The following is a 13924-nucleotide window of genomic DNA, read 5'->3' on the forward strand; positions in this document are numbered from 1 at the left end:
CTTAGTCTTGGCAATTGCATCAGATGGATATAAAGAATGCTTTCCTTCATGGTGATCTAAAAGAAGACATTTATATGAAACTTCCTTTGAGTATGCCACTTTCCTCAGCTAATGATGTTTGTAAGCTGAAAAAATCATTATATGGTCTAAAACAAGCTCTCAGAGCTTGGTTTGAGAAGTTCCGCAATACCTTACTTGAGTTTCAATTCACTCAGAGTGAGTATGATGCTTCTTTGTTCCTTCATAAGAGTGATTCTGGTTTTGTTTTCCTGTTGGTCTATGTGGACGATATCATTATTACTGGATCCGATATTGAATTTATTCAAAGGGTTCAGATAAATCTTCATAAGGTCTTTCATATGAAAGATTTGGGACTGTTGACTTATTTCTTGGGGCTGGAAGTTCATAATCAGCCACATGGGTTATTTATTAATCAACATAAATACACCCAAGACCTTGTTTAGTTGGCTGGGTTGGGGGAGACGACTTCAGATGATACTCCTATGGAAGTCAACGTGAAATATCAGAAGGATGAGGGTGATTTAATTTCTGATCCTACATTATATAGGAAGCTTGTTGGGAGTCTAATCTACCTCACTATCACACGTTCGGATATCTCATATGCTGTCCATATTGTTAGTAAATTTATGGACACACCTCGACACTTGCATTTAGTGGTTGTTCGTTGTATTATCAGATATTTGATTGGGACTCCTAACCGTGGGTTCTTTTTCCTGCTGGCACTTCTCTACAACTTATGGCTTATAGCGATGTGGATTGGGCTGGTTGCCCAAATTCTAGGCGTTCTACAACTGGTTGGTGCACCTTTCTTGGAGATTCACTCATCTCCTGGAAATGCAAGCAAAAGTGTGTTTCTAAATCTTCTACTGAAGCTGAATATAGAGCTATGTCAGCAGCTTGCTCTAAGGTGATGTGGTTGTGGGTCATTCTTCAAGAGATTGATTTTTCGCAAGACAAGCCAACTCCTCTTCATGGTGACAACACTAGTGCCATTCAAATTGCTGCCAATCCAGTATTTCATGAGCGTACCAAACATATTGAAGTGGATTGTCACTATATTCGTCAAGCCTATGAGGCTAAGTCTATTCTACTTCCTCATATCTCTACGAATCTTCAAGTAGCTGATATATTCACGAAGGCGATGACTAGACAGAGGCATCAATTCCTAGTTAGCAAATTGATGCTAGTAGATACACCAGCATCAATTTGAGGGGGGTTATTAGTGGATTATATTTATTTAAATTAATTCAGCCAAACTAAAATTGTTAAGGCCATCCCAATCCTAATGTACTCCAAACTTTGTTTAAATCTGGTGCTATTGACAATAAAAATTCAGTTTCAATGGAAATGAGTTCTTTTGATTGTACCTCTTGCAAACTTGCCAAAAGCAAAGTGTTACCGTTTCCACAATCTGGTTCTCATACCTCTCGGATGTTTGATATAATTCATAGCGATGTTTGGGGTATATCTCCGGTTATATCACATGCTCACTACAAGTATTTTGTTACTTTTATTGACGATTGCAGTAGATTCACTTGGATCTATTTTCTTCATACTAAAAGTGAAGTATTTTCTGTTTTCAAGGCCTTTTTTGCACTCATTCAGACACAATTTGCTTCCTTTATCAAGGTCTTATGATCTGATTCTGGGGGTGAATATATGTCTCATGAATTTCAGAATTTTCTTCAAGAAAAATGTATTCTTTCCCAACGTTCTTGCGCATCTACACCACAACAAAATGGGGTAGCTGAATGTAAGAATCGACATTTACTTGATATGGTCCGGGCTCTGCTTATTGATTCATCTGTTCCATCTCGTTTTTTGTGTGAAGCATTAGGTACTGCTGTCCATTTAATATTCGATTGCCCACACCAGTTTTACATAATGTTTCTCCCTATTCCATACTGTTTGGTCACACACCTAACTATTCTGATTTGCATATCTTTGGTTGTGTGTGTTTTATTCATCTTCCACCACATGAAAGATATAAATTGACTGCTCAATCAGTTTGATGTGCTTTTCTTGGATATAGTTCAACTCAAAATGGATTTCTTTGCTATGATCCTAATGCACAAAGAACTCGAATTTCCAGGAATGTTGTGTTTTTTGAACATCAGCAATTTTTTCTCTCATGTCAATCCTATCTCACCTAGTTTTTCAATTCTTCATGATGAGCCCGTGCCCTTCCCTATGCCAAATCCTGATACTTCGTCTGCTCCAGTGGCTCGATTTAAACCTGGTTTTGTCTACACTCGATGTCATCGCACTCCTTTGGTCGAGTCTTCTATGACTTCTCAAGATTTTCCTCCTCCGACACCTGATCCAACATCCACCATAGCTCCTGTTGCTCCAATTCTTAGAAAAGCTACCCGTGTCTCTCGCCCACCAGATCGGTATGGTTTTTCTTCCCCTACTTCTTTGACTGCTATACTATCTTCCATTGTTATCCCTTCTTCTTACAAACAGGCTATGGTACATGAGTGCTAGAGGCAAGCCATGCAAACAGAACTTGATGCACTTGAGGATAATCAGACTTGGGATGTGGTACAATGTCCTCCTTCGATCAAACCCATTGGTAGTAAATGGGTATACTCAATCAAGCTTCATTCTGATGGCTCACTGGAACGATACGAAGCTAGATTGGTTGCTTTGGGGAATTGCCAAGAGTATGGTATAGATTATGATAAGACCTTTGCTCCGGTTGCCAAGATGACTATTGTTCGCTTGTTACTTGCCCTTGCTGCTTCTAAATCTTGGCAATTACATAAGATGAATGTCAAGAATGCTTTCTTGTATGGCAATCTAAAGGAAGATATCTGCACGAAGCTCCCATCTAGTATGCCTATTTCCTTCCCTACAGCTGTATGTAAATTGAAAAAGTTGTTGTATGGTCTTAAACAAGCTCCTCGAGCTTGGTTTGAGAAATTTCGTAATACTTCGCTAGGGTTTTCTTTTAAGCAAAGTACAATGCTTCCTTATTTTTGCACAAAGGTGATGCTAGAGTAGTATTTTTGTTGTGTAGATGATATTATCATCTCTGATTCGGATGGACCATTGATTCAAAAACTTCAACAACATCTTCATAATGTGTTTCACATGAAGGATCTTGGGGATCTTACCTACTTTCTAGGGTTGGAAGTTCGGTCTTAGCCACATGGTTTATTTATCAATCAACACAAGTATATTCAGGACTTAATTCAGTTAGGGAGATTGGAAGATACTACTCCAGTTGATACTCTTCAGGAGGTGAATGTTAAGTATAGAAAAGATGAAGGTGACCTTCTCCCAAATCCTACCTTATATCGTAAGTTAGTTGGCAGCTTGATTTATCTCATCATCACGCGCCCTGATATCTCTTATGTTGTCCACACTATTAGTAAGTTCATGGATTCTCCTCGACATCTCCATTTGGTAGCTGTTTGTCAGATTATTCGTTATCTACTTGGGACTCCTAATCGTGGACTGTTTTTTCCAAGGGGTTCTTCTCTTCACTTGACTGTCTATAGTGATGCAGATAGGGCTGGCTGTCCAGACTCTCGACGTTTTACTACTGGATGGTGTGTCTTCCTTGGGGATTCACTTATCTCTTGGAAGTGTAAGAAGCAAGATTGTGTATCCAAGTCATCTATAGAGGCTGAATATAGGGCAATGTCTGTTGCATGTTCAGAAATCATGTGGTTGCATGGTATTCTTTTAGAACTCAGGTTTGCACAAACACATCCCACACCTCTTCATGGTGATAATACAAGTGCCATTCAAATTGTAGCCAATCCAGTTTTTCATGAACGTACGAAGCACATCGAGGTTGATTGTCACTATATCCAAGATGCCTATGAGTCTAAAGCTATGATTCTCCCTCATGTGCCAACTCAACACCAAGTAGCTGCTATCTTCACCAAAGCTTTGACTCGACAACAGCATCAATATCTAGTTAGCAAATTGCTGCTAGTTGACTCACTAGCATCAATTTGAGGGAGGGTATCAAAGGAAACTAGGGTTTTCTTTACTTAAGATGCGGCAGTCTCCCAATAGGATATGTTTTCTAAATAGTTATCTTGTATTTAAATTAAACTTGCATATATTTAGATAGGATAAAGTCAGGTAGTTAGTGGAAATTCAAATTGAATCCCAAACTTACCTTTGTAACCCGTGAGCTATTGTTTATTTAATGAGAAGAAAATACCGCAAGAGATACTTCGGCTAAAACTTTGACATCCAAAACAGCAGGAACTTTAGCAAAATCTACTAGGAACTTCACCATACTAGACATTTGTGACCCTTGCTCCTGCTCAACACCGTCTGGCAACCCATTTAGTGTTGCCTCCCCTTGTTGCAGAGTTTCTGAAACCATTACAACCCTTCCATCCACCACAAACTCAGACATCAGTGTGTTCTGTGCCTGCCCATAGAGTGGCAGCCCTCCTAGCATGGTGCCTGACTACAACCTAGAGCTCGCCGGCGTGTTATTGTTATGTGACAACCCACAGAGTGGCAGCCCTCTCAGTACAGCGCCATGCCTTGCCGTGCCTCCCCCATCCTCCAGAAACATGCGCGTCAACCTTGCTTCTAGATCTCCGGCACAAACGTTGTTGGAATCTCCCTCAGACCTCACCGACAAGAAGATCAGAGCCTTTTGCGTTCCCAATGCCAACACCGTATCGATCGCAGCAGTGGACGCAGATCCCACCTCAAACTGAGCCACCCGTCCATTCGCACAAATATTGCGTTCACAGACCATCGTATCTCTGACACAGACATTGCAAGAATCTCCCCCAAACCTCGCTGGCAAAAGCAGCGATAAATTCTGTGTTCGCAGATCCGGCATCATCACGGGCTTGGCAATGGACAAGGAGCACACCTCAAATTGCGCCATCCTTTGGGCCTTAGGTGTGGGTCCAGCCCATTTCAAACACCATCTCATTTTTTAAGTTGGGCCTGGACGGCCCAAGCCCAAGCCAAGTTTGGCTTTCCCTGAGGCAGTCCTCTGTTGATTCACCGTTGGTCTAGGCCCATCATTCCTTTTGCCTCCTTGGCTCAAGTTACAATTCAAGCCCCTATCCACTCTACTTATCAGTTCTTCTACAGCATTCTTCAAAAATCTTATATCCCCTTTCATGCCCGCTACTTCCTCCTTCAAACCAAAGAACCAAAGAGTGCCCTCTGCACCTCACTTTCCGCTGGGTAGACATCAGACAGGCAACCACAACCTCTTTCCGATATAGCACACCAAAAATTCCTCTCTATGGTTGTACGTTCCCCTGCTACCCCTTTTTTTTCGTTTTATTCTTCTTGTTGTAGTACCAAACTTTGGCTTGAATCACCATGTGCTACCACCCTTATTTCTTCACCGCCACCCATAGCCACCTCTACATACATTCTAAACTGCCTGTCGTCTCCTTCCCCTTCCCCTCACCCTGGCTCACCACAGGGACTTTAGTTGCCAATGAGGTAGACAACACATTTTTTATCTCCACTTAATTCTTACTTATAAAAAAAAATTACACAAGATATTGGGGCCCTTCACAACTAAAACAAACACCTTTGTTTCAATCAACAAGTATTTGGAATACCCCATCCTAATAGACCAACTCTGAAAACTCAACAGATGAAACTCTAAAAATGTTTTCAATGCAGATCACCGGAGTATTACCTCCATCTTACATGTGTACGGAGAGAAAACTTGATGAGAGAGAAAAGCCAGACTAGAAACATCTAGTATTTGGAATACCCCATCCTTATTGCTTTGGTTTTCTCCCATTGTGCTCAATGGAACTAGTGTTTATGATTTTCTTGTTTCTTTTTCAGGTTCCTAGAATTTATACTCCGTGTACATGGGCATTGCCCATTTCATTCGTATTAATAAATTTTTTTAACTCATAAAAAAATCAATATGCCATCAAAGAAACCAAGTAGTCCAGATTTCATGACATTTATGTATCACTTTCTAGCTCCTAACTTGTAACTAGGTGTTCTCAATCGTATACTTGGGCTATGCCCATTTACTTCATTCTATAAAACCTAATTTTACCTATCAAAAATAGAAGAAACCAAGTAGTCCAAATCCAATAAATTTCTCGGAGAAAATCTGATTCTCTTTTTCTGATAAGTGGGAGTAAATGTGGATACTGAAGACTGGAAGAGCAACATGGAGAAACAAATGATCAGCCAATGAAATGTACACCAAAGATTGTAAGAAACTAAATACTTCCAGGGTTAATTTCAGGTCAAATGGGCTTTAGCAAGCATCCTTTTTCTTTTTTGATAAGTACGGGCTTTAGTGAGCTTCTACTCACCATGGGATTCAAGTTTATTTGCATGTATGCCTTATCTATTCACATCAAGAGAGAGAGAGAGAGAGAGAGAGAGAGAGAGAGAGAGAGAGAGATTTTTCACTTTCAAAACCTCCTTAACCCTGCAAGGGCATTGTCCTTTAAAACCAGGGAAAAAATTGGCTAGGCCTCCCCCGCCCTTAGGATAGAAACCTTGGTGCATTCTAATTGATAATATTTCTTCTCATAACCGAATCTTAGCAAGAGAGTATTTTTCATTTTTCAACAACAATAGCATCCAAGTCACGAATCTTATTCTTCAACAAATAGTGTATTAGTAACTACTTTTAAAAAAAATAGTGCATTGAGTAACTTTTCCACCAAAAAGAGTATAATTCCACAACACCAACTCATCTTATGTATTGGCTTTTTCACTTTTCATAGTGAGTGATTCCATATATGCTAAACTTTCCTCGTAAAAATTAACAAGGGATAGGCTGACAATTAGATCAACAACATGAGCCACTGCTTGGGTATGACTTGCGTGGGATTTGAGGATCAGATGCAAGCACTAATCATCGCAATTCAAGCAGGTCAGCCGGCTCTTGCTAGATCTGTAGTTAAAAAGGACAGGGAACTTAAGAGATTGGCATGCTCAATAAATTATGAAACATGGGAGGGTAGTGCAAGCAGGGAGAGACTTAAGGATAAGGTGAATCTTAGCAATCCATGAAGCCAAAAATTCTTACTTGGAATGTTCGTGGCCTGAATGACCTAAACAAGCACCTCACAATAAAAAACTTATTACGGGAATGGAAGGCAGATGTCATTTGTTTTTAGGAAACGAAACTTAAACTTATTGATAGGCACATCATTAGAAGCTTGTGGAATTGCTCTTATTCAGGATGAACCTCTCGATTCTAAGGGTGCTTCAAGGGGTATACTGGTAATGTGGGATAAGAGAGCAGTTAACCTTGTAGAGGAATACGTGGGGGAATTTTCAGTAGCTTGTTCTTTCACGAACGTGGACAATGGGTTTTGTTGGGGCTTTGCAGGTGTCTACGGGCCAAACGAAGATAGTAGCAGAAAACACCTCTGGGATGAGATAGCTGGCCTTTGCAATTGGTGGGATATTCCGTGGTACACGGAGGTGATTTCAACATCACTCGGTTTCTAAGCGAGCAGTCGGAGGTTTCTAGTACAGGCTCAGCCACGGCTGATTTCTCCACCCTCTTGTTTGATTTAGACCTGGTAGATCTCCCTTTGGCGGGGGGAGACTTCACCTGGTCAAACAGAAGGGCAAGGTCAAGGTTGGACAGGTTTGTTGTTTCTTCTTCTTGGGAGGATCACTTTCCCACCTTATGCCAAAAACGGCTTCCCCAGCTTTGCTCATATCACTTTCCCCTTTTACTAGATTGTGGGGGCCTTCATGAGGGAAGGAGATACTTCAAGTTCGAAAACATGTGGCTGAAGGTGGATGGTTTTGTTGAGAAAGTCAGAACTTGGTGGGCCTCATACCAGCTCATCGGCACTCCTAGTTTTGTTTTAGCGGGGAAACTAAAAGTCTTGAAGAAGGATCTAAAAAAATGGAACTTGGAAGCATTTGGGAACATCAACGACCAGCGGAACAAACTGTTTATGGAGCTGCAAATACTTGATGAGAAAGAGGCAGAAAGGGTATTGTCGGAGGATGATAAGGCAAGAAAAATGACTGTTGGTGCTGAGCTGGAGAAAATTACTCTTATGGAGGAGATCTCGTAGAGGCAAAAATCATGGGCCCTTTGGTTGAAGGAAGGGGATAGGAATACAAATTTTTTTCATAGAGTTGCCAACTCTCATTGAAGAAACAACGCCATAGATGTTCTACACAAGGAAGGAAGGGTCTTACTGGATAGAGATGCTATTAAGATTCACATTGTTCACTTTCATGACAAGTTTTTGACAGAGCAGTACCTTTGGAGACCCAAGGTAGACAGGCTAGTCTTTGACTCCATCGACCACACAAGTGCGACTTGGCTGTAGAGGCCTTTTGATGAAGACGAGATGCTTGGTGTCCTAAAAGGTATGAACAAAGATAAAGTCCCAAGGCCAGATGGCTTTCCAATGGCTTTTTTCCACACTTGTTGGGACATTGTCAAAGAGGATCTAATGAAGGTTTTTATCGAATTTCATGCTTTTATGAAATTTGAGAAGAGTCTTAATGTTTCATTCATCGCTCTTATTCCAAAAAGGGCGAGGTCGGTTGAAGTGACTGATTTCCGCCCCATAAGCTTGATAAGTGGGGTTTACAAGATCATATCCAAAGTTTTAGCGAAGCGGTTGAGTGAAGTCATGGGGAAGATCATCTTGAAATCTCAAAATGCTTTTGTGAAAGGAAGGCAAATTTTAGACTCGGTTCTTATCGCCAATGAATACCTGGAGAGTAGAGTCAGATATGGCATTCCAGGCATCTTGTGTAAATTGGATATGGAAAAGGTAGTGGATCATGTGAACTGAGACTTCTTGCTACATATCCTTGGTCGGTACAGCTTTGGGGAAAGATGGTGCCAGTGGATAAAGCAATGTATCACAACAGCCAGATTCTCAGTATTGGTCAATGGCACTCCTGAAGGCTTCTTCAACAGTTCATGAGGATTGAGGCAAGGGGATCAATCTCCCCACTTCTATTTATTCTATTCATGGATGTGCTAAGCAGAATGCTGGAAGGGGCGATGGGTGGAGGCTTCATCTCAGGTTTCTCAGTTAGCGGTTCTTCGCAAGAAAGCTTGATAGTCTCCCATCTGCTTTTAGCCAACGATACCTTGATCTTTTGTGACCCGGATGAGGTGGCTAACACATTGGGCTGAAAGATCTCATCCTTGCCTACGAAGTATCTTGGACTCCCCTTGGGAGCCCCTCATAAATCCAAGATAATGTGGGAAGGGATCTTTGAAAAAATTGAAGGCAAACTGGCAAGGTAGAAAAGAATTTACTTGTCTAAGGGGGGGAGAACTACACTCATTAAGAGTACGTTATCTAATCTCCCAACATACTTCCTTTCTCTTTTCCCTATTCCTACAAGGGTGGCATATAGACTGGAGAAGATTTTCCATGATTTCTTATAGGAAGGATTAGAGAATGAAAAAAAATTTCATTTGATCAAATGGGATAAAGTATGCGCCCCCTTGTCTTGCGGAGGTTTGGGCTTTAGAAATTTGAGAATTTTCAACAAGGCTTTCCTCGGAAAATGGTTATGGCGTTATCATCTTGAAAGAGACGCTCTCTGGAGGAAGATCCTAGAGGTCAAATATGGGAGTGTCCAGGGAGGTTGGTGCACTAAGGAAGTAAGAGGGGCTTATGGAGTGGGAGTTTGGAAACTTATCCGGAATGTTTGGGATGATTTTCTAAGTAACTGCAGTTTTGTGGTGGAAAGGGGCACGCGAATCAGGTTTTGGCACAACAATTGGTGTGGGGATGTCGCCCTGAAAAACGCATTTCCTTCTCTTTATAGGATTGCGTCTGATCAGGGCTCCTTGGTGGCTGATAATATGTGCAGTACTACGGATGTCATTCATTGGTCTTTGAGGTTCATTAGAGCTATCCAGGATTTGGAGGTGGGAGACATCACTGAATTTTATAGAATGTTATATGCGCTGAAACAAAGGGCAAGAGGGGAGGACAGATTATGCTGGAAAAGAAATTTTCAGTTCGTTCATACTACAAGGCCTTGTCGACTCACTCCCCTAATGCTCTTCCTTGGAAGAGCATTTGGAGGAGCAATGCCCCTCCCAAGGTTGCTTTCTTTGGCTGGCTAGCTTCTCATGGTAAAATACTGACCATAGACAACTTAAGAAAACGGAGACTATACATTATGGATTGGTGTTAATTGTGCAAACATAATAGTGAATCTGTGGACCACCTTCTTCTCCACTGTGAAGCAGTCAATGTATTGTGGCATGAAATTTTCTCGAGGCTTGGTATCACATGGACTATGCCTAGGAGAGTGATCGATATACTGTCTTGTTGGCGAGGAATAAGGGGCAATCGCGAGATTGCAGCTGTATGGAAGATGGTACCTCTATGTTTAATGTGGTGCAAATGAACCGAAAGAAATGGACGATGCTTTGAGAACAAGGAATGCTCTCTAGAGGGTTTCAAGGCTTTTTTCTTTCATACTTTACTACTTTGGGCTTCTTCTATTGAACTAAATGGAGCAAGTCTCAATGACTTTTATGCTACTATTAATAGCACTTAGTTTTGTAACTAGGCTTTTTCTTGTATACTCCCTCTATACTGTACAGGGTCTTGCCTTTTTACGTGGATCAATAAAATCTCTTTTACCTATCAAAAAAAAAAAATTCATCATCTTTTTTCTTCCTCTCGTCCTCACAAATCCAGCCCAACATAAGGCCACAAAATTACTCAATGATTTCCAATGACATGGGCCATTTAGTTCCCATCCCAAAAAGTAAAAACTTACAATTCCTTGATAGAACATGTAACCACTCAAATAAATCCAGCGTCAACAGACAAAAAGCTTTTAAAATCTCAAATAGTTATGTGATATAATTATAAAACAAAGGTAGCTATGTTACCTGAAAGCAATACTCCACATGCTGTACTCCACCAAAACCGTCGTAGTTATCAGGATCCATTTTATAATACTATCCAGAAAAAAAAAAAAAAAAAAAAAAAAAAAAAAAAAAAAAAAGGGGTAAGCAAAATGAGAGGAAAAAAAGAGTAATGGTTGAAAAGTAAACAATATGAAATGGCCATATCTACTTTTTTTTTTTTTTTTTTGGAGATAGGTAAAAAAATTTATTGATCCTCACAATTAGGCATAGCCCAAGTATACAGGTGGCCATATCTACTTAAAACACTTTACAAAGTCAGTATCTTAGGAAAAAATGAAAAGAAACCAAAATGTATCATGGACATAAATATATATATATATATATATATTTTATTGGCAGACTAAGACAAGGGGAAAGGAGTTTTTCGCAAGTGCACATCGGGTAATTCAAGGAAAAAATCCCCAATCCAATGGCCCCTAGAGATTGATTGCACCCAGTGGAATTCGAACCTTGGACCTTGGAGGGAGCATACCACCAAGACTAAGGCCTTTAACACTTGAGCCAACTCCTGGGGGTTACATATATGCATAGGCATTCCACATGCAAAACACTATACATGCAAAGAGAACATGAGGAGACCTGCAGAATACTTTGAGTGGCACAGTCCTGGCCAAGAGGCTTCAAGCAAATGTCACTTAGAGACACCACTGAACCTGAATAGTTGGCAGAGATTCCATCAACCTGTCAAAATAAAGCAATGAACAAAGAGGTTATCATCTACACTGTACAAAACAGATAAGAACCTTTTCTTTTCTTTTTCTTTTTTTTTTGGGGGGGGGGGGAAGGGGGAAGGGGGGACGATGCAATATAAATCAACTCAGATTTCACATATATAGATTCTCATTGAAAAGTAGAACCAAATCAATTACCTTCTTTTGAACTTCAAAGAGTAACTGAATATTATCCTCGGTGACAATGCTAGGCGACTTGCCATGCTGTGGATCAGGCATCGTCGCTATTATGAGCTGAAACATACACATAATGTCAAACACCAATTGCATGTCAAGTATTCAAAGAAAATAACAACAGTTCGCATCCATTTATATTGCAAGAGGAAGAATATTCATGGTCCACACAAGAAACTCAAGTCAAGTCAAAGTTCATTAGTTAACTATAATGCTATTTTCTATTGACTATGTACCTGTTTGGCTTTAAGTTTGAGCTTGAAAAGTACTTTTAACAAGTTAAAAGCTGTTCTGAAGAAAATTGTATGTTTGGTAAATTTATAAAAAGTGCTTTAATCATTAAAAAAAGCCAAAACCCTGTCAAAATGGCTTGAATACCTCATTGTGAGGATTTCTTATCATTATAAAGGCACCAAAGTGCAATATACACGGCTAGAATTAAGCCTAGATTACAGTAAATGAAATCTGTCTATGTATGGAAACTAGCCTTCTGTACAGATTCTACGTAAATAAATATATACAAGTGTCTAAATCTAAATAAGGAAATACAGAGCATATCACGCTAACATCCCCCCTCAAATTGATGCTGGGCGGTCAAGAAGCATCAATTTGCTGACAAGAAACTGATGACGCTGTCGTGTCATAGCCTTTGTAAACACATCGGCGATCTGGAGATTAGTAGAAACATGAGGAAGTGTAATTATACGAGAGTCCAAGATTTCCCGAATGAAATGACAATCCACCTCAATATGTTTGGTACGTTCATGAAACACAGGATTGGCAGCAATCTGAATGGCACTGGTATTGTCAGCATGGAGAGGGGTAGGAGAGGACTGAACACAACCAATTTCAGCAAGAAGACCCCGAAGCCAGAGAATCTCAGAACAAGCAGCAGACATTGCACGGTATTCAGACTCGGTAGAAGATTTGGAAACACGATCATGTTTCTTACTCTTCCAAGAGAGTAAGGAGTCACCAAGAAACATGCACCAACCTGTAACAGATCGGCGCGTATCAGGACAACCTGCCCAATCAGCATCACTGTAAGCCACAAGACGAAGAGGAGTGCCAGTAGGAAAGAACAGGCCACGACTAGGGGAACCTCGAAGATATCGAATAATACGACGAACAGCAGCCAAGTGGAGATGGCGTGGAGCCTGCATGAACTGACTCACTTGCTGAACAGCAAAGGAAATATCAGGGCGAGTAATAGTCAAATAATTCAGACTCCCCACTAACTGTCGATATAGGGTGGGGTCAGAGAGTAGATCACCCTCTTCCCGACGATACTTCGTGTTTACTTCCAGAGGAGTATCCACAGAAGAAGTATCCTGAAGACCAGCCAAAGTAATAAGATCCTGAGTGTATTTATGCTGATTCAAAAAAATGCCAGAAGGATCAGTATGGACTTCCAATCCCAAGAAGTAAGTAAGAGGACCAAGATCCTTCATATGAAAGGATGCTTGGAGATGATGCTGCAATCGGGTGATCAGAGCAGAGTCTGTCCCAGTAATAACAATATCATCAACATAAACCAGAAGAAGAACAATGCCAAGAGATGTCTTGCAGAAAAATAAAGAAGAATCATAGGCACTCTGCTTAAAAGAAAACTGAAGCAAAGTGGAGCGAAATTTGTCAAACCACGCTCGGGGAGCCTGCTTCAGCCCATACAACGATCTTTTCAATTTACAGACATCCGAGGAGGAAGAGGAGGACAAACCAGCAGGAAGGGTCATGTAGATTTCTTCTTTGAGATCACCATGAAGAAAAGCATTTTTGACATCCATCTGATGAAGAGGCCAGCCTTGAGAGGCAGCAACCGAGAGAATGGTCCTAACTGTAGTCATCTTAGCAACCGGAGCAAAAGTCTCCTCATAGTCCACCCCATATTCTTGCCGATTACCAAGTGCAACCAACCGGGCCTTATACCGATCCAGAGTCCCATCAGAACGCAGCTTGATGGAATAAACCCATTTACAACCAATGGCTTTCACCTGAGCAGGACAAGGAACAACATCCCATGTATGATTAGCCTGAAGAGCCTGGAGTTCCTCAGCCATCGCCGCCCGCCAACAATCATGTTTAGCTGCCTCAGAGTAACCTGACGGGATGGGAA

At 40.8% G+C, this 13924-nt stretch overlaps 1 protein-coding gene across 1 annotated transcript in view; it reads right to left on the minus strand.

Moving 5' to 3' along the window:
* LOC122310866 (NPC intracellular cholesterol transporter 1-like) overlaps window positions 1–13924 on the minus strand; it is a 58338-nt gene that overhangs the window by 31285 nt on the left and 13129 nt on the right. The window contains exons 12-14 of the mRNA XM_043125088.1: window positions 11773–11868; window positions 11483–11584; window positions 10865–10933 (exon numbers count right to left, since the gene is read on the minus strand). Coding sequence (XP_042981022.1) covers window positions 10865–10933; window positions 11483–11584; window positions 11773–11868 — 267 coding nt within the window. The remainder of the gene's footprint in view (window positions 1–10864; window positions 10934–11482; window positions 11585–11772; window positions 11869–13924) is intronic.

This window comes from Carya illinoinensis, chromosome 5, assembly GCF_018687715.1.
Source record: "Carya illinoinensis cultivar Pawnee chromosome 5, C.illinoinensisPawnee_v1, whole genome shotgun sequence".
NCBI classification, from domain to species: Eukaryota; Viridiplantae; Streptophyta; class Magnoliopsida; order Fagales; family Juglandaceae; genus Carya; species Carya illinoinensis.